The following is a 20923-nucleotide window of genomic DNA, read 5'->3' as shown; positions in this document are numbered from 1 at the left end:
AAGTCCATTGGAAGAAACATACAAAGTAAAGCTTTATTTTTTCCTAAATCCAGGTAGACACAGTAGTCTTCATTTCCATGGATACCTCTGTAGGCAAGCACTTACGGTGTATGACTACGGATCTCAATGCAGTACAGTTCACACAATTTCACCACAGAAGGCAGAGAAGCGACATGGATTTCAATATTTGAAAGCAAAAGAACATTTCTTCAGGCTTGTGAAAATAACAGTGATCAATATATTAGAAAAGCCATGATAATCCATGTTCATTCAGAAAATTTTAGTTTTACCTCAAGAACTCCATATACTTTTAAAAAAAGCCTCCATTTAAAAGCTGACAAATGTTACTGCAATATTTTTGTATAAAGCATGTGCTCTGGGATGACTGAGTTCTCAAATTCAGTGACTAATGCTGATAAGGGATGGTAATTTCATGCTTGAAAGAAGAAAGATTGAAGTGACCTTGAATTTTGCAAGATCTGGAAACTTTTAATAAGTATTAAAGGAGATACATAATCATATCATCTAAATATTCTCTAAAGCCCTTAAAAATATGTATTTGTACTGCGAACAAGAGAAGAAAAAAGCTATATATTAAAAAAACTAGTGGTGCTGCTTTTAAACATTCACATTCCCTGTTCAGTTGCCCGCTGCCCAGGTGAGGTTAAGCCATTAGATGCCAAAAGATGCCTGGGCTCTTTGCCACTGGCATTAGGATTTATAATTTATATTTACTCTTTCCAGAACACATTAAATAAAATGTACTATTTTATTATACTTAGGAGTGAGATAGCATTTCAGTTCCATGTTCCAATTTTCAATGTCATGCAACTTTTTAAAAACCATTAGCTTTTGGGATGGCTTTTCCCCTGACTTGCCTGTATCCCTTTTCCATTTTTTCTACACTTCAAAAAAGAAAACAGTTCACACATTCTTAAAGCACAGGCAATAAATGTCTAACAATCCTAATCTATGTTACAAAATAGTAATTATCAAGTTAAATGGAGTCAAATCTTGACATTTTCATGGTTTTCCTTTTCCGCATATACCCACATGTGTAATGCATATCTGAACAGCTTAACAAGAGTAATTTTTTACTTTACTACTACTACATCGTCTTAGTAGATCCATAATAAACAAAACTGTTTTCAAGCCTGTTATGTCAAATTATAAAACACACAATTCACATAAAAAATCATGGAGCAGAATCTTTTAGCAGTATTGACTGACTGATTTTAATTTTGAAAGCTACTACTGAGCAATGTGGGCTGACATGTTTTGAGTTTATGGAAAAATAGATGTTCCCCCAAAATTATTCCAAGAGATAAAGGTATAGCACCCCTGCTTCACAAAAACTCAGGTCTTGGGATAATTCAGACTGGAATGTAAGTTAGACACCCGAGTTTTCCAACTTACATTTGCAATTGTACAATCATGCAATTTGCCCAAAATTAAATTGAGGCAATGAAACTATGTGCAGCATCAAAATTTTTTCAATAATGACATAATAAACCCACTTAGTGGCAAATCCTGTATGAGATCAATATGGCAGAGTGAAGAGTAATGACAAAGAGAAACTGCAACTGAGAAAGCTTTGAAAGGTGCCTTAAACTACTTGTAGACTGCATGAGCAACACACATCATCAGTTACTTTGTCTCTTGGAGAACACTAACAATTTTTGACCAGAATGGCTTCTCCTGGAGCTCAAAATTGGGTGCAGGGTAAGCAGGCAATGCCCATCCATCCCTGCTACTATCAGCACTTTAATGCCAAACACAAACTAGAAGCAGACTGTCTGAAGACAGTAAATTTCACAGAGACCAACACTCTCCTATTACAGAAAGTGTATAAATTTTGCCAAGTGATAAAAACAAGTGCCTTGTGCAAGGTCTTACCAACAATCCACGTACAATAGACTTTGGTTAAAAAAAAATTTCCCCTATAATACACATTTCATCTTCCATCTAAATTCTTGTAATCCAAGAACCCTCTGATTTCTATACTAACTTTTTGTTCACCTACACCCAAAATAATTTCCTATTTGATTTTGTGCCATCTGTTATTTACTGTACAAATTCTCTACTAGCACTTCCACTTTTCACCTTTAAACTTTACTGACTGGCATTAATCTCATTGAGATTGAGCAAGCTACAGTTGGGTGGCCACTCTACATTAGAATCATAAACTGGTTTGGGATGGAAGGGACCTTAAAGATCATCTACTTCCAATCCCTCTACCATGCACCCTTCACTAGACCAGGCTGCTTAGCTCCATCCAGTCTGCCCTTGAACACTTCCATGGATGGGGCACCCACCACTTTTCTGGGCAACCTGCCGAGTGAGTCACCTACCCTCACAGTAAAGAAATCTTTCCTAATATCTAACCTAAACTCACCCTCTTTCAGTTTGAAGTCATACCCTCTTGTTCTGTCACTACAAGCCCTTGTAAAAAGTCCCTCTCATTCTTGTAGGCTCCCTTCAGGTACTGGAAGGACACAAGTAGGTCATCCCAAAGCCTTCTTTTTTCTAGCTGAACAAACACAAATCTCTCAGCCTTCTCTCACAGGAGAGGTGTTCCATCCTTCTAATCATCTTAGTGGCCCTGCTCTGGACTTGCTCCAACAGGTCCATGTCCTTCCTGAGCTGGGGACCTCGAAGCTGGATGCAGGGCTCCAGGTGGGGTCTCTCTCACCAGAGCAGAGCAGAGGAGAAGAATCCCTTCCCTTGCCCCGACTGCCACACTGCTTTGGATGCAGCCCAGGACACCTATGACTTTCTGGGCTGTGAGTGTACATGCATGGGTCACGTCCAGCCTTTCATCTACCAGCACCTCCAGGTCCTTCTCCACAGGGCTGCCCTCAATCTCTTCATGCCCCAGCCTGTGTAGATACTGGGGGTTGCCCTGACCCAGGTGCAACACCAATACTTGGTCTTGTTAAACCTCACGAGACTCCTGTTGGGCTGACTTCTCAAGCTTGTCCACCTGGGCTCCCTCTAGAGTCAATTGAGCATTTCCAGAGAGCAATTCATTGTACTCCAGCGTGGGCACTGAGGGTGAGGGGTGAGTTGGATGAATTATTCTCCTAAAGCACATGCTCACTCTGCACTGACTGTGAGGAGACCCTGTATGACTGAGATGGACTAGACTTTTAATATTCAGATGAATGAAGTGTCTAATCACAATTATCTCACACCCCTATCTTGTTACGCATGGCTACATGTACCTTTAGTGAATCCATCATGATACACTGGAGCACAGACATAAAAAGCGTGAAGAAAGTCTGCTGTCTCCCTTGAACATCGCCCATTCCTCCAGAGTGTTTAAGAATCCAATACCCTTAAACTGTCCTGCTGTATCTAGCACCCAGGAGGAGGATATAGATCCAAACAGCAGCCAGGATTTTAGTGACTGGAGAGAGCATAGATATCAGGGAATGGTGTATGACTCAAGTGACAAAAACTGTGCTGCTGTAACTCTCTATTTAAGTACCCACCATTTCAAATCTTAAGACTTTTCATATCATTCCTCTTGACTGCTGAATTTTTTATTACTTCTTGTTTCTTAATCTCTCTATTCTAAAGCCTATTGTTACTATGTCAAGTTTGGGAACCATCCCTTTTCCAAAAAATGTCAGACTTAATTATTGTGGCCACTATGACTGTGTGTCTTGACTATTAGAATTTCTTAAATCAGCTCTTGAAAGTTACTTCAGGCTATGCAGAGAGTGATCTCTCTTTTTTATATTCCAGGAAGAGCTACTTCATTGATTGTATCTCTGCTTTGTCTTTAAATCTTGTCTACTTGTCTTTAAACTTTGTCTACTATGAAGAGTGGTGAAATTGTGCTTTTTGAGTATTTTCATGAACTTAGTTTACTTACCACTTCTTCTAAAATCACAGGCTCAATATCCTTTCATTGATGTACAGGACAGCAGAAGATTATCTGCTTTTCATGACTTTAGCTTTGCTTCTGCAGAACAGTCTTGTTCACTCTTAACTTTGGGTTACTGGAAGCCAAGCACTCTTTGAACTGTATTTTCTTACAGACATCACAACAGCCTTTTGATTTGGGATATTCCAATATACTTTAAATGTCATCTAAGAAAACTCCCTCATCAATGTCATTCACCTGTGTGCCATTTATCCATATCCACAAATACCTTTCATTTTTAGTCAAATGGATTACCTGTCTCTTCTGTGCAAATCCCAACTGTTCTTGTTCTTGTACTGCCATGATCCTCAGTTCCAGTCTCACTGCTGTATTTTTTCACTTCTGTACAAATATTTGCTTCTAAAAAAACTGACATCTCTAAACAATGTTTTAATCTGACTAAATAAAATTTAAAAGTAATAAAACATTCTGGAGTTCTTAAGAATAGATACAATATGAGTAATAAGCAACAGAGAATTGAGAAATGCCAGGTAACACCTTTTTTTTTAAACTATGTTACAAACATAAAGGCAGTAGGATGAATGGGATTCTATGCAGTGAGAAGATATAGGTGTTCAGTTCTAACTGAAGGTGCAGAAGTATTAACTTGTCTGGGCTCTGCCTTAAGTTTAATGAGACATATCATTCTAATTTTCAGACTACAGTCATTGATTCCAACCTGTATGGATATGGGTATTACTGCTTTGATCAAAACTTGTTGCTCAGCGTTTTATAAAAAGCAGAGATAAACAGTGAGGCAACAAATTGATTAAAGATGTCTGCGAGGAAACCACAAAGATCAGTGGGTAGGCCTATCGCCATTAACAATCTAGAAGGTTATCTAAGGATAAACAACATACTAATTAAAGTGCAGATGTTGCCTAATCTCTATGTCATAAAGTTCACAAATACAAAGTATGCTGATAGGTGAAGTCGGCAAAACCAGATTCACTTTATAATCGACTTCCTAGCACAGAGAAGGAATATAGGTCATTGACTTTCACTGTCCTGAAAGAACCTGGAAACCAGTAATAAAAGTTCTAGAGCTGTGTTAGTAACATTAGACATAAACTTCAATACTGTACAGCAAAGTCTCTAACTGTAGCTCTAAAAGCATTTGCACTAGAAGAATTTGCCCTTGAAGAAAGGAGATGTACACTGCACTGAAATCACTGTATCTGTGATGCAACCTGGAGTTTGAGAGATAACATTGTACAAGATGCTTAAGTGACAACACAGAAGCAGACATTGAGTATTTCAGAGGATACATACTAAATTAGAGAGGGATTATTTGTGGTGCAAAAAGGGAGCATAATTAGGAGTGAAACGGGTCAACAGAAATGCTAAATCTACTTCAGTGAAAGACCTAATGAATTGCTATATCCCAGTCTGGTGAACTCAATAGTTGGAACATCTAAACTCTAAATGGTGAAGTCTCAAACATGCATGCTTGATGGGACACCTTTTCACAGTCTGCCTGTGCTAATCCATTTCTGTTGATCTTAACATTAGGACTTCATGATTTGAACAAACAAAGCTGTTTGAATCAGTGTAGCTCTTTCAATTGCCCAGTGGAAACTCAAGCTCTAAATTTGCAACTTGATTCTTGGATTAGCTAGAAGATGTGTATGCAATTCTGCCATTAGCAGCAAGTGTGAGGCTGATGACACAGATGAACAGCTAACTATGCATATTGCTTTTCGGAACATAATGTAAGAAAAAGCAGAAACTCTTCCTTCAGCTAGTAATTCTCTAGTTAAAATACTGTATGATAATACACTATCACAAAGTCATGGCACATAAAGATCAGAATTGTATTTTCTAGAGAACACCAGCTGACTACAATTTATTGAAGATCTGACATTTATTATGCGACATATTTATATTCTAGACAGCCAGGAGAGTTTTTCTAGGTAAATTATGTGATCATCAGTGAGAGAAATTGAAAAGCAAATATCATACAGAATACATAGTATTGTGAATCTTAAGTATCTAATTTGATCTTTAATATGCAACATAAAAAACCACCCCCAATAGATTTATATGAGGGAAGGTGTAGAAAATCAAAACTCCACGAAAAAAAGTGGGAATCTTACTAAGACTTACTAAAAGGGATTCAATTTTAACTTGGATATACTGTATCTATGAGAATTCCACCATATTTCTATTTATATGTTGGATTTCATTACAACTCTATTCAAAATACTGTTGCTAGGCATGTTTTAAATATGTTGTAAATGTAAGACTTTTATATCTTATGTATGTTTTCAGTATCATGGTGTTTTTAAAAAATGTATGATTCTCTATTTCTGTGCATTAAATATTTCCAACATTTTTTTGTAGAAAAGGAATTCAGTTCCTTGTCACAATGAGGGAAAGTTAAATGTGACATTCAATGGCTTCACAGCCCTCCCTTTTTATTGGGAAAGAGCAGAGTACGCAAGGTCCTCTAAGGTTGTTTCACTTCAGCAGTAGCTGTGTACCCAAACGAGTCCTCCCCCAAACATCTAAGCACAGTCAGTACATTCCCAACTCCTACAGCCAAGTTAAAGTGAAAACGGTCTTAGTTCAGTAATGATTGAGGTGGTTTGCTCTAATCAAATTAAACCAGCCAAATGTTCTTTTCAAAGGTAACTGTCTACTCTGCAGCTGTATGCAAAATACCACATCAAATGTGGAAAAAAAAAGTGATAGAATTCTATCCTTACAGTAGAGGCCTGGCTCCACAGATGAAGAGAAACAAAAGCACTAGTGCAGCTAGGAATTACGATCACAGAAAGCTCCCAGAAATATGCTAACTTAAGAAACAGTGAACAAAGTACTGAAATTTTCAGTTTATAATTAATTGATTTCAGGGAAAAGGGAGTTCTCTGGTATTGTTAAACAGCAATTTATCACACTGACCACACTTCAAATAGATATTAAAAGACTAGCCAAAGTTTCACATAAAAGAGAGAAAAAAAATCACACAGGCTTTTCCATTCTATTTCTCACTTCACTTCTCTGTTTCTATCAAAATAGGTAATATTCTGCACTGACTAATGTTTCAAAAGTCTAAACTCAATAGGTTTCGTTTAAACTCAGTATGATTCATCCACACTAGAACTGAGTTTTCAATCATTAAATACGGGAAATTCCTGTAAAGATGAATTCATGTCTGAGTTAGTTTTTTATTTTCTTTTATTAAGAGCAGATCAGTCACCTGTTAATGATAATTCAGAGTAATAAGCAGTCAGTGTTGCTATGAACCCTTTTAAAACAGTACAGAACTTTCTGCTAAGCTCATAGATTGTTTGCTAGGTATGTAATGGGAAACCCACCCAAGGGCAACTCTATCAATACCAGCAAATTGGTATACCTTGTATTTAGGTGTGAGGAACATTCACTTCATCCTAAAAATTATGTGAGATACTTCAGAAAATAGAAACCCATCTTCTTCTGAAACCCTAAAAAGACATCTAAAGCATCACATGAAAGAGCTTCTTACTACTCATATAAAACATTTTTATTCTGCCTAAAGAAAACACAACAGTGTTAGAAACTTAAAGTCTGATTTTAAAGGGATTATTTAGCAGACTATTTCCTTTTTTTTAATGATGGGACAAATTTTCAAAGGCAAAGGCTAAATAAATAAATATAAAAATCAATACAATAATTTGGATGCAATGAGGTACTTTGAAAAGAGTTCTGAAATCAACAGTCACATTTCCATTCTTTGATGATCATGTCATCAAAAGCTTCCCACACAGCAGTTTCCCAAATGGCAAATGTCAAAGGACATGATGGGAAAAAACACTACTTGGAAAATTCTGAAGAAGTTTATTTATTAATTTCAAATTCTTTAAAGGTATACCTGTTAAATAATCATGCCTGCATAATTAGAAGTATTTTTTCAGAATATAAGAAGATATGAACAACAGGTATAAGTGGAGAAATCTTCTCTATTTTAAAAGAAAAACCACAGCTTATTTATATATGTATATGGGCACACTTACCTTCTGATAATTTATTAGATCATTAAGAATCAACTTGTTCAGCAACACTGGAAAATAACTAGATTTCATACCAAACAAACTAAATCCTCTATATACAGAAGTTTGGAATGAACTGCAACTTCTACTTTATTTACTGTTACAAAACTTTATAGAATAATTTTAAAACTTCAGAACTAAATTACATCACCTAAGAATTATTACAATGACAAATAATCACTCTTATGTCAAATTCATGCTACTACTCTGTCAGGATAGTTATATTACTTATTCTGCATTATTCATTTTAACTTCTAATAGAAATATTCTCTAGAAATAAGACTTTAATCTAATACATTAATAAGAATCAGTATCTGTGATTCGTATTCTGATGTATATTGTCCCTGAACTCTACCCAGAAAGATGTTTTAAAATTCAGTACATTCTGAGTATCATAGCTATTTCTATTTGATAATGCACTTAGACCTGTGCTAAGCTTCAAACAATAGCTTAAATCCCACCAAGCCCACCTGAGTTACTTAGTCGGTGCTTTGCTAAGTCACAGACTCCAGGTCCAGCCTGCTCTTTTAAACCCTGGGACAGCAAGCAACTTTTCTTCTCTCTGCTCTGTTTCACACTTCAGCCAGAAGTGAGTACCATAAAGCAAACTGGAAAGTCCCAATGAATCTACTCCGGCCCTTGTCTGTAAGTGTGGACTACTCTCTCTCCTGGCATCTAAACCTTTTCAAGGCTCAGTTTTGAATCATGGACCCTCTCCATTCCCTGGAAGTCAGAGCCTGCCATCAGCAATGGTTGTGGTGGAAGAAATTGGTTTTCCCTTCCATGCAGGACCCAGCAAAGCTAAATCTCTTCAAGAACAACACAGACATAGCCATCCACAGATTTAAAGAAGGAAGGGAGCATTGGACATAATCTAAAATGACTAACATTTACTTATACAAAGACTGGAAGCATGCTTTTTTGTAAAAAACCTAGATTTAGAATGAGATAAAATACTTCTTTTAAATGGTCTTGTACTCATTCAGGAACTGAATTTCTTAAGGCTCAGAAGTTCATTCCATACTCAACCCTTCCTTCCTGACATGCTCTTATCTTGTCCTCTTTCTGCCAGATCATGTATTAAAACTAAATCATTGCATGCATAACTAACAAACCGTTCATATGATTGGCAAGAATATCCTTGTCTTCCCTGTACATTTTCATTCATAAGGCTGCAAGCAGATGATGACAGGCCAGCATTCATGTCCACTCTCTGCCCAATGTCCTCTGATAACAAATTTCTCCAAGTCCTATGTGCCCTGTTCAGTGGCAACCCCAAAATTTCCCTTTTCCCTCCAGCCATCAGAGAAGCCCAGTATTTCCAGTCCCTTTGGACCCAAGACCTCTGCAGTGTCCCTCGCAGTGGCCAGTCAGTACAGGGACGATCTCACTTGCCTTCTGACCAAAACTGCTCTCCAGCCTGGAAATGCCTTTCCCTTGCCAAGGCCTTTCCCGTCGTCACATCTGCCTTGAAGATGATCCTGTTTGTGTGAAACTAAAACTGACTCTGAAGCTCATTCAGTTTTTCCTTCCCATTACTCATCCACCATTTCTACCTCAGCTGAGATTCATCTGCCACACAAATACTTGGCAAGTTTCAAGTTCAGTTTCTTCTGCTCCACTCCATCCCTGCATCTTATTTTACTCTTCCTGTGTGCAAGACAATCTTTCTAACTACCAATGCAAAGATCACCATTTCTTTGTCTCTAGGGGCTTGCCAGATGTCATATTGAGTGATGCTACATAAAAATAAATTGTATCACACAATACCCGCATACTGCTGATGTGCAAGAATGACCTCACAGACTAGAAGTTTAACATTAGCTTGGCAGAAAAAAGAAGGAAGGAAGCAGAATTCACTAGAGACAAACACCCCCTAAAATAGAAATGTTTCACTTGACAGGATGGAACATCTCAATGATTTTGAGAAGATAATCCTTTCAACTTATTAACAGTACAGTAATAAAACCAGAAGCCAACATCAGCATCACCAAAAATTGGAAAGATAAATAAAATTAGCTACTGCCTTTGAAATTTTTTCCCTCTGTATGTTTGCCCATAATTTCAGTTTAAAAAACAGAAAAAAAGCAAAACAAATACATGTTCAAATTGTCTTGCAAAAGGTTAACTAGGTATTAATGATCTGCTACTGCTATGCTCTGAATGCTCTACCTGGTCAGACAGGGAACTTGAAGACACATAAAATTACCTTCCAAGTAAAAGGAAATTTTAAGCCCCAAGCCATTTATACACTTCTGGGACCTCTGAGTAAGGTCAAGCAAGTGCTGGTCTTTATGTCAGCATACGCAGGGATGGGGAGTGACGTGTGCGCCAGCCTCTCTCCCCAACACTCAGGTGGCCTTGCCAAGGCAATCAGCTGAGGGGCTCCACCAAGCACTCAAGTGCAAACCAAGAACCAACAGCATGGACCACTGGACTGAAAAAGCAGGGAAAAAGCAGCATGACATGACTGCTATACTACAGAGAGTAGTTTACAGCGCCATTTATACCTCAATGGATATAAAATAACATAAAAACTTGAACACGGCATAATTGTGCAAGTAGTCATAATTACTGTGTTTCCCCCCACTGATTTGTATACAAAAAGCAATGAGGAATAGATTCAGACTTCCAGCTAGGTGGATCATTCTGCTGAACCTAAGTCAAGTAGGTGGGGCACATACTCTGCAAAGTAACAGGAAAAGAGAGAATCAAGATCTTTTATTATGATCACTTTGAATGGCAAGATCTCTGATACTTACCTTTGAAATAACAGCCCAGACTAGATTCTATTTTAATAGGTCATATTCAATATAATTTCAGCTATTTAAAAATTGGATAGTTATTAAACCATGAAAATACTGAAGAAGTTGTATTTATACAAGAAAAGTTATGAGATAGGAAGCAAAATATACAGCTTTGCATTTTTGTTCAATTTGCTTAAGGTATAATGCTATTAAAACTATTAAATATAAATATGATAGAAAACAAGCATGCCAAGAACTACAGTGGTCCATCTTGCATATCACCTTCCCAGAGTGCAAATTCACAGTTTCATGATGATTAAGATATGGGGGAAATTATTCATCTAATTACCAGCAGGAGAGAGATAAAATGAATGCAAGATACAGCTGAATTTAGCATTATAATCACAAGAAGAATTTTTACAGATATCTTGCAGCAGGGTTTTACACACAGGAATTTCCTGAATCTAATATGTCATTTATTCCTGGCAAAGTTGGTTCTTTATCTACATGTATTTCATTTTTCCCAACTAAAACAGCACTAAGCTATATAACTGCTGGACCAACTTTTGTCAGATTTACCTACTGTATATATTAAAGTTTTATTAAAGCATTAAATCTGAAAGGTGAGCTAGAGGAGCACCTTGATCACCCTACCAGCTACAAGGGATTTTTTCAAGCCTAAAATAGCTATTTTCAGAATGATTTACAGTAAACTTTACTCTTGGAGATTCTATTTTTAACTTTGTTTTGTGAAAATAAATAGAATAGAGTAAGGTGTCCTGGCAGAGAGGAGCTCTGTAAAAAGGGTAAATGTGAACAGGAAAGGATTTTAAGCACATAGCAGTTATTTTAACTGACTTTTCCCCATGCCCTTCTATACACTATTCTTTAGTCTTAAAAAATTTTAGATCGGTCATCCTTATTTCCATTACAGTACAGAGATTTTCATTACCATCACTATTATGATGAAGATTATATTTCCCTTTGATGCTTTTCTTGCACCCTCTGTTGCTTTATTCTGCAGTGAAGTCTTATCTAATTTCATTATCAATCTTTGCAAAAGCAACTGTGCTGCAAAAAATGCATCTCTTCATTGTACAAATATGGAAATTACAGACTTCAAACAAAGGAACACAAAACAAAGCTCTCATAATTAGCACGCAGTGGCACAGAAAAATATGATAAATATTTTGTTTACAATTATTCTGTGCTATTTCCGATATCTCTCCGTTATGGAGAAAATTCTCTTCCAACCCTAGTGCCAAGCACTGGAAACCAGTTTTGGCTCTAACTATTTCTCAGAGGAAGTGATTATGTAATTGTTAAGAGAAACCTGGGCTGGAGTAGCACTGCTAGTCCTGAATCCTGGTTCTATGACCAGCAAAGCCATGGAGCTCTACCTATGCCTACTGGGTCTTTCCTTACCAAACTGTTCTTCACATTTAGCACCACTTCATGGCAACAGAGAAGCCCTGGGCTGCTGAGATCCTTACCGCACTCTCTGGAGAAGCCCAGGGCTACCATTTGAGTTTAAAATGACACTCAGCCTAAGTTCATGTGGCCTGTGATCTCTGCTGTCAGCTGATGCCAGAGTACCACAGTGGAGCACAGGGCCTGTGCAGCTCATGTGTACAAAGTCTGTCTAAATCTTGACTCACTGAATGGCTGCTGGTTTGCATTGAGCAACTCATGGATCACACATGCCACTACTCAGAGGGAACAGATACAACACAGTATTTGCAGTTCCAGCATAGTTCTCTCAGGCTAGTTGCTTGTAATAGTCAGAAAAAAACTAAAAATATTTGGTTTAAATATTTGTGCTGTTATCACAGCACTGTGAAAACGATGTACATTTTAATCCAGTATGCAGACAATGAATTTGGAATTGTTTTTATTTATTAGCCTGGCCATGATATCAGCTTCCAGAATGCATGCCCAAACTATTAAAATATTTTGAGCACAATATATTCAATAAGTAAGTACAGTTAGATCAGCTGCTTAAAATTGCAGAACTTCTTTTATAGTATTTCCTTTCTGAGTGCATTTACATAATACAAAAATAGATATTTAATTTCAATAAATTTTCAAACTCTTCTATCATATTTTGTAAGAGAACTGGGCCATTTAAATGTTTTCAAATAATTTTTTACATTTGAAGGATATGATTCTGGTCTCTCCAGAGGGCTTCTCATCTGCCGTACAGGTTAAAAATATGGAAAAGGACATGAGACTTTGAATAGCATTCCTCACATTTTGGAAGAGATAATGTTTGAAATTGCTCATCTTCTGCCTTTTTATGGAAAAAGGTGTGCAACCAATGTCCCAGGCACCCTGATACTTTACCAACCAGCCCCTTGTGTCTGAAATACTGCTTATGGCAAAAGGTACAGGCTTCACAACACCACTATGAGGACCTGGAACACACTTTCACAGATTTTTATATTGAAATTACATTCTCATATTGCTGGTTGAAATAATTACTGCTTTGCAGAGAATTAGTTTTCATTCAAGCTTGTAAAAATATTTGAAAGTTCAGTGTATTTATGCAATGCCCTGTTGAGATTCAATTGCACTTAGATCAAGCAAAAGAAGCCTGCAGTTGCGTAGTCAGTTCATCAAATAGCTCTTTGGAAAACCAAGAACTCTATTCCAGTCATTTAGCTGCATTCAAGATTAGAAAGATCTTAAAAAGATCATTTATATCACATGGAAAGATATCAATGGTAGAAAAATTCTTAAGTGTTATGTTCAATTATTCCCAAACAAGATTTAGCTTTCAAATATATAAATGCCTAAACTTGGACAACTACATCCTCATTTTCTCCCATAAATTAACTGGCTGCATTTCAAAGATTCTGACAACTCCCAGTTATTCCTCTACTGCCAAGGACAAACTTTGTGTGTGCTCCTCTAAACCAAGTCACTTGATTCAGTGATCAAACACAGGATGCCCACTTTTGAAGTATACTGACTACGCCTCTGGCATTACTAGGGGCCAGCCAAGATAATGCTTATTAACTCAATTGTGGATTTGCCTGATGAGCAATGGAAGTGTGAGCTGCAGCCTGTATGTGTCCCACTGCTCGCTAAAGTGAGACCGATGACATGCACTCCATGATCAACATTTCAGAATACATACACTTTGCCTATTCAGTTTTGACATAAAGGAGACTGTCACATTACACTGCCTTGAAATGAACAAAAGTGAATTCATCTCTAGCAACTGACTTTTGTAATTTAAATATTATTCTCTGTCTCATCTTTCCTCTTGCACCTAATAAACACCCCCTGATCTCAGACCCTACAAAAAAAGGATTATTACACGTGCAATGCATTTTGAAATTCACCTGTGAGTTGAGAGTATCTATTTCTCTAAAGACTGAAAGAGTCTTGGTGTTAGTAAAGTACAAAAATGTTTTCCTTTTGCTGTGTAATATGCATGTAAGTAACACAAAGAATGGAAATACTCTTGCTAATATAGCACCACCAGCAAGATGCTGACCAGTTTTAATGTGGGTATCTGCAAAGTGAAACTTACTTCTTGAAGTTCATCATTTTAATAAAAGATGCTCACAGACTGCTGAAGGTTTCTAGCTACAGAAAAATGTAAGAGGTTACAGTAGGGCTAGCTTTGTCATTGCAGGTCGTTTATCCAGGATTTATGCTACTGACACAACAGAAAGGCTATCCTAGGGCCACTGCCACCATTTTGCAAGCAAGGTCTGACACCTGTACTTTTGCCCTGTAGGTAGCAGAATCAGCAGCTCATGGTGAAAATTACTACCAAACAGTACTCAACCCTAAGGCTGCTTGAAAAGCTTGAAGTCTTAAGCTGTTGCTTCTCTTTAACACCAGAATCTATAGCTCTCTATAAAAGCATCTAAAAAGGCAGAATGCACATTCCACTACTGCTTTCATTCTTGCCATTTCTATAACAAACAGAGCTGGTAAAAATCAGCTGCAGCTGGCAGTACTAATAGGTCAGACAAAACCAGGGAGAGGTTGGGGTTTTTTTAATTTTCTCTCACGCCTGAGGAAATAGTATATATATGGCTCCTTGCCCATCCATTCCAACACTTAAATCACACACCTATGCCTCTAGAGATGGGTGTTTGTGTGTGTGGGAGGCAATGCACAGGGATGAGGTGAGGTCTGGCAGGCAGCACCATGGCCTGTTGAAACCTCAAACCACACTCCATGCACACAGTTTAGTGCTCACTTCAGCCACAAACCCAAACTAGTGTCCATTCCATTTATGCTCACCCAATTCATGTACTAAAACCAGGACCTCACTGATCAGGACAGTGGTCCCACTTCCTCACCTGACCACGTTGGGGTGTTCGAATGTCTCCAGGTGCCTCAAAACTGCCACCTCTCGGATAGTGGACAGCGGCATCCCCTCCTCGCTGGTCTGCACCCGTACCCGCTTCAGCGCAACAAAGCGACCTCCGTTCTTCAAGTCTCGCGCTTTGAACACCTTCCCGTAGGCTCCTTCCCCAATCTCAGCCACACATTCATACTGCTGGTCAGCCAGGTTTGTGCTGTCCTTATCCATGCTGGCACCAGTCCTCTTCCTCCTCTCCAAGTGCCTTGAGGTGGCTCTCAGTCTCACTTACTTCCCAAAAACCAGTACTTTGCTGGGATGCAGACAAGGCCGTGCACTTGGTACCTCTGCCAGAGAGGCAGTAGGAAGCTCTTGCCCTCCTGCTCTTGTTCCTTTTCTCTACCGGCCACAATGTGCCTCCTCTTTTGGCCACCAGGAATTATCATACAGTCTTTGGGAGCATTGCCTGTGTAAAGCCAAACAAATCTGGAGGACAAACCAAGCAAGAAAAGTGAGTTTAGTTTAGTTTACTTCATGAATTTGCATTGTTCAAAACTTGCTAAAATTAAGCTAATACAGACATGCAAAGCACAATCATGGTGGAAAGGAAGATGTGAACCATGAGGGTGATATATGTATCAATGTCCCGGACTGGCTGATACACTACAAAGTTATCACTGTCTGTGCAGAAGGTTAGGTAGGCATTCAGCTACAGAGCAACAGCATCCTGAGGGGTTTTACGGAAAATGGGCTAAAGATGATGACCCCATGACACATGGGTGATGGGGATGGCAGAGCTAAGTAGGCATGTGTGAGAGGAAGTATATGTCCAAGAACTTATGAGAGGATTTCAGGACTCAGAGTTTTCTTCATTTAACATGGTGGAGTCCTGTATATGTATTTTGCTATATTACTGTCACTTGCTAGTAAATAATAGCATTTGGAGGTTTCTGCCTTGGTCTGCTCCCTCCTGTGCTAAGCCCTTCATGAACAGATCATGAACACATCACAAAAAACAAAGTGCCTGCGGAGAGGCGAAATACATGCATATTTAGATGACAATAATACATTATGAAGCATTGTGTGCCGAAGTAGATTCAGGAATACGCACTTTAGCAAATTTACTAGCAAGAGTGCTGGCTGTGGATACTGCGACATGTGTCACTGGCAGCAAAGCAGCATGGTCAAAGATGTCTTCAGGAACAGCATGCTCTGCTGCAGAGTGCATGAGGCTGGAGAGCAGAAGCACTTTTGCATCCATTTTCATCCACTTTCTGCAGGACTAGGCAAACCCTCTCCCCTCACAAAGCTACACATCAATTCCTCCCTTCCCCCTGACCCTTATTAACACAGCGATACAGTGACCTCCAGGATTGTAGCCCTCTCCTACACCACATTTTTACCGCGCTAGGATGAATGACTCCTAGATAGGTGAGTCGGGGATCCCTTAAGTGGAATTCAAGCACAAAGCGCGAGGGCTATTCTGCAAACTTACGCTGATCTTACACCTTAGCTGGAGATGAAAAGCGCAATCTGAAGGAAACCTGTGCCCACTGCTCAACCTCCTCCTCGGCTGCAGCCGGAGGCGGTTCCCCGCCTCGCCGGCTTCAGTTTCCAGCACAGCTGGGAACCGCACCGCATCGCCCCAGCCACCAGGCAGCCCCGCGTCCCCCGCCTGCAGCATCGCTGGGGGACACCGAGCGCGGGCCGCCGTGGGAAGCCACCCGGAGCCCGGTATGCGGGGGTACCCCTGCCCGAGCCCGGTATGCGGGGGGACCCCTGCCCGAGCCCGCGGCGCGGGGGGACCCCTGCCCGCCCCGAGCCCCCGCCGCGGCCGCCCGCGCCCCCTCCCGCCCCGCGCCGCGGGCAGGGCGCCCCCGAGCGGCGGGCAGCGGCGCCGCGCGTGCGTGGCGGCGGGGCCGGCGGGGCCGGCGGGCCTCTGCCCCGGCGCGGCCGCGTGGAAACTTACCCGTGCTCGCCCTCCCCGGGCACGGCGGGGCACCGGGGCCGCCCCCGGCCGCCGCTGCACCCGCCGCGCCGCCGAGCTCCCCTCCGCGGGCGCCCCGCAGGCGGCGGGGGTGGCGGCGGGGGACACGCGGGGAGCCGCGTCCCCGCTCTTCCTCTCAGCGGACGGGGCGGGGAGGGGGGCCCGGCTCCGCTGCTCGGCAGGACGCAGATGGGACCCCCCCGGCGGCTCCCCCTGAGGGCACCCCTTCCCCCGCGGGCCCCTCCGCGCCCCCGCACCGACCCCGAGGCGGTTGCGGCGGCACCGCGGGGCGCGCTGCCCCGGCCCGGCCGCCGAAGGGACGCGTCCGCGGTGCCGCCCGCGGGGAGGGGGGGCGAGCGGTGTGGGCTCCCGGGCGGGGAGGGGAGGGGACGGCGTGTGGGCCACGCCGCGGGGCCGGGTGCGCGGAGCACATGGGCGCCCCGCGTTACCTGGTGTGCGCCACGGCCGCCTGCACCGCCACCAGTTCCCCAAATAATCCTCAGCCCCGGGGGGTGGAGGGGGGGGAGGGAGAGGGTGAGTCCTCTCTAACACAAACCTCCCATTGAGCGAGGCGGGGTGGAGAGCCGGCCTGGGGTCTGCCCCTTCACATGGCGATGTCTCCGGCAGGTCCCGGCAGCGGCCGCCCGGGCCACACAGGTAGCTGATCCGCGGCTCGGCCGCCCTCGGCTCGCATCCTCCTGCCGCCGCCGCCGCCGGGCTGCACCTTGGCGCAGAAGGAGCTCGCACTCGTCCCCCAGCCCGCTCCTCCCGCCCCCACCCTGCCCGGGGAAAAGGAAAACGCGAAGTAAAAATCGCGGCCGGCGGCCCCCGGGGAGCTGCAGCGCCACGATCGCAGCCCCGCCGGCCGCAGCCTGCGGTGCGGGGCTCGGGCACCGGCCCTCGGCGCCGCCGCCGCTCCGCCGCTCCCTGCCGCTCCTCGCTCGCTCCCCCGGCCTCTGTTCTGCCTGGGAGCAGCAGCAGCTTGCTGCCTTTTTTTTTTTTTTTTTTTTTTTTTTTTTTCTTCCCTCTCCTCAACTTTTTTTTTCCCTTGCTTTCCCACGCTGGCTGAATGTGACTTGACCCCGTTTCAAAAAAGTTTGACATAGTGCTTCAACATTTCCGCATTCCTCCCCGACTACAAAGGCTGCAGCCGCCTCCTTCTGCTTTCTGTCTCTGCTCTCTGTCTTCACACTCAATGAAATCCTTCATGTGCCCCTGCCAAAGGCAGCCGCATACCGCAAGGGTCGCCGCGAGCGCCGCGGCCAGGCATGGCCCGGGGCGAGCGCCCCAGGGGGTCCCGGCAGGGCCCGGCCCGGCCCCGGCCCCGGCCCGGCCCCGCGGCTCTCGGCGCTGCACGGGCGCGGGCTCAGCCGGCTGCGGCAGCACTGAGAGCCCTGACTCATTCCTAGAGCTCAGCGTGCGAGGCGCTGGGAAATAACCCTTTTGGGGTTTCGGTTTTCCCCCCCCCCCGGCCCTCATCATGGGAAATAACTATTTTTTAACTTTTTTTCCCTTCCAGAAAAACGCGAATTCTTCTGTGCTTTTTCCTTTCTTTCCTTTTTTCCTTTTTTTTTTTTTTTTTAAATTATTATTATTTGCTACTTTTCATTCACAGTCGGCACAGAGTTCCGGCAGGAAGTAAAGCGCCCGTGAATGCTTTCGGGAAGCATCAAGAAACTTCGTTGCTGAAGAACCCCCAGCCACAGCAAAGTCTTTGCCCCGACAGAATTGCTGCTGGAGATGCACGGGGCAGGGGGGCAAGGAGAGCAGGGTGTGCAGAGGAGTAGGTTGCACCGGCACCCTGTTTTCTGATGCAGAGAATATTTTGTATGGAGCCAATTCGTGCAAATACTGAAATTCACCGCAGGGAAAAATAAAAAAAAAAAAAAATCAGAAGTCAAATACCAATCAACTCTGTCTCCATGGGGAAAAAGCATATGGCCTAGTTCCCAGTTCTCCCAGCTGGTACCCTACCGTCTAGCACATGCTCTTCTGGACCTCAAGGATGGTTATGATCCAGCTCCTGATCCACCACATATGCTGGTTTAACTGGGAAGAAGTGGACCCAAATCCCCTTTTACAGTGAGAAGTGTAATTTAACTACGTGGTTTTATAACTACAAAAAGTGTATGTCTAGAACTTGGCACTCTACACTGATATAGAATAACTAAACCCCCCCCCCCAAAAAAAAAATATAATACTGTACAAATGAAAATAATCCATATCAGAAAGATGCATATAATTATTCCAGCTGTGGTCACAGTCCTAACCAGCATATATGAAATCTTATAGGTTAAATAAAAACTGACTTCAAAACTGACCCCAGGAATTCCTCATGCCCTTCCTATTTCTAAGAGGTTTAGAAGCAGCATCTGGAGGGCCAGCGAGGGGAAACTGGTTGAGGGCAGAAGGGAGACCCCTGATTTTCTCCAGAGAAAAGATAAAGCTGGTACCACTCACCTTCATGGAAAAGGACAGTGGCATGTGAGTTTTTGCAGAAGACTGTGCATACTTTTCAATAACTTAATTTATACACACAATATATTTTAGTTTAAATCACAAATTCCTCATCAACTTCTGAAGTCCATGATTTTTCATAAAAATATGCTGAAGTTAACAGCAAACTCCATAATATTTAAATGTGAAAATGTCACAGATTCAAATACACAGATCAAATATTTGTTCTTAAAAGATGTGACAAATTAAATCACATTATAAGGTTCATATGTACACTATCTCCCTTCGTTTTTTTGTTTTGTAATATGCATCCTTTCCCTTTCCCTTTCCCTTTCCCTTTCCCTTTCCCTTTCCCTTTCCCTCTCCTCTCCTCTCCTCTCCTCTCCTCTCCTCTCCTCTCCTCTCCTCTCCTCTCCTCTCCTCTCCTCTCCTCTCCTCTCCTCTCCTCTCCTCTCCTCTCTTTTCCCCGTTCCCCTTCCCCTAATATTTAGGTAGCTGTAACAAGCTTGGTACAAAACCCTCCCCAGGTTCCAAAGGCATTGTCTCACTTTACATGCAATAGATTTCACTTTTGGGAGGGAGAAGTGAAGCCTTGGTTGCTGTCTCCTCCTGATCATCTCTGGATCTTTAAATTCCTGTAGGGCTCTGTTAACTGTGCTGTTCCCGAGGAGGGGATTAGGGGCACCAGGTCCTTTGGCCAGATAAATATGCAGCCTCACATTCAGGATGAAGGTAGAAAAGAGATTTCTGCAGTATCCTGACATTTGCCTTGGTGCTCAAATGTGCTGGTTTTTCATTCTTCTACTGAACAGTATTCAATGCAAGATCACCTTTTCATCCCAAATTCTCCCAATATTTTTGGGGAGCATATGTACTTTTTCTGTCTTTTAAAAGTGTTCTAGCTGCCTTTCTGTGTGGTGATGTCAGGAGAGATTGCCATGGGAGATTATATGCTCATGCTGTCAAATGGAATGAATTTATAACAGAAAAGTGCCACATAGTTAATGTGGCTTTATATGCTCCTCAGAGTTTTTTGAGGGACTTTTTAGAAAAATGATATGACAAATTTTTTTTCTCCCCATCTGAAGTGGTCAAATTACTCTGTTTCCCAAAGTTTAAAGAAGCTATACAAATCTCTAAAATTACCTAAACTAATTTTCTAAATTTTTACAAGTTAAGTGATTTCAGGAAGAAATTTCCAAACATGATTAAATATAAATACCACCTAAAATATATGATATTAAAAACAACTTGTTGTAGAGGCTGAAATTATTACCTGAATTGTCAGAGTTCTTTGAAAATATAAATTCTACTACATTTGTTTTAAAGTTCAAAATCAAGGAGATGTTTCAAACAATATACATTTTAGAATAGTTATAAATCAGAAAAAGTACACTGTGCATAATAGATATTTCCATAATAACCTTTAAAAAGGTTTAATCTTTT

The 20923-nt window shown here is 41.7% G+C and overlaps 1 protein-coding gene across 3 annotated transcripts in view; it reads right to left on the bottom strand.

Annotated features, from left to right (window-relative positions):
* Positions 1-17963, bottom strand: part of CDK6 (cyclin dependent kinase 6) — a 131575-nt gene extending 113612 nt beyond the window's left edge. The window contains exons 1-2 of one of the 3 annotated variants that reach the window (XM_068210941.1): positions 17577-17963; positions 15032-15519 (exon numbers count right to left, since the gene is read on the bottom strand). In XM_068210941.1, coding sequence (XP_068067042.1) covers positions 15032-15264 — 233 coding nt within the window. In that variant the 5' untranslated portion in view covers positions 15265-15519; positions 17577-17963. Of the gene's footprint in view, positions 1-15031; positions 15520-17002; positions 17260-17469; positions 17544-17576 lie in introns of those variants that run through there. The other 2 variants (XM_068210962.1, XM_068210952.1) reach the window with 2 other exon arrangements.
* Positions 17964-20923: the final 2960 nt, after the last annotated feature.

The sequence above is a fragment of the Anomalospiza imberbis genome, chromosome 1 (genome assembly GCF_031753505.1).
Source record: "Anomalospiza imberbis isolate Cuckoo-Finch-1a 21T00152 chromosome 1, ASM3175350v1, whole genome shotgun sequence".
Lineage (NCBI taxonomy): Eukaryota > Metazoa > Chordata > Aves > Passeriformes > Viduidae > Anomalospiza > Anomalospiza imberbis.
Note: the sequence above shows the minus strand (reverse complement) of the source record. Positions and strands in the feature narration are given on the sequence as shown.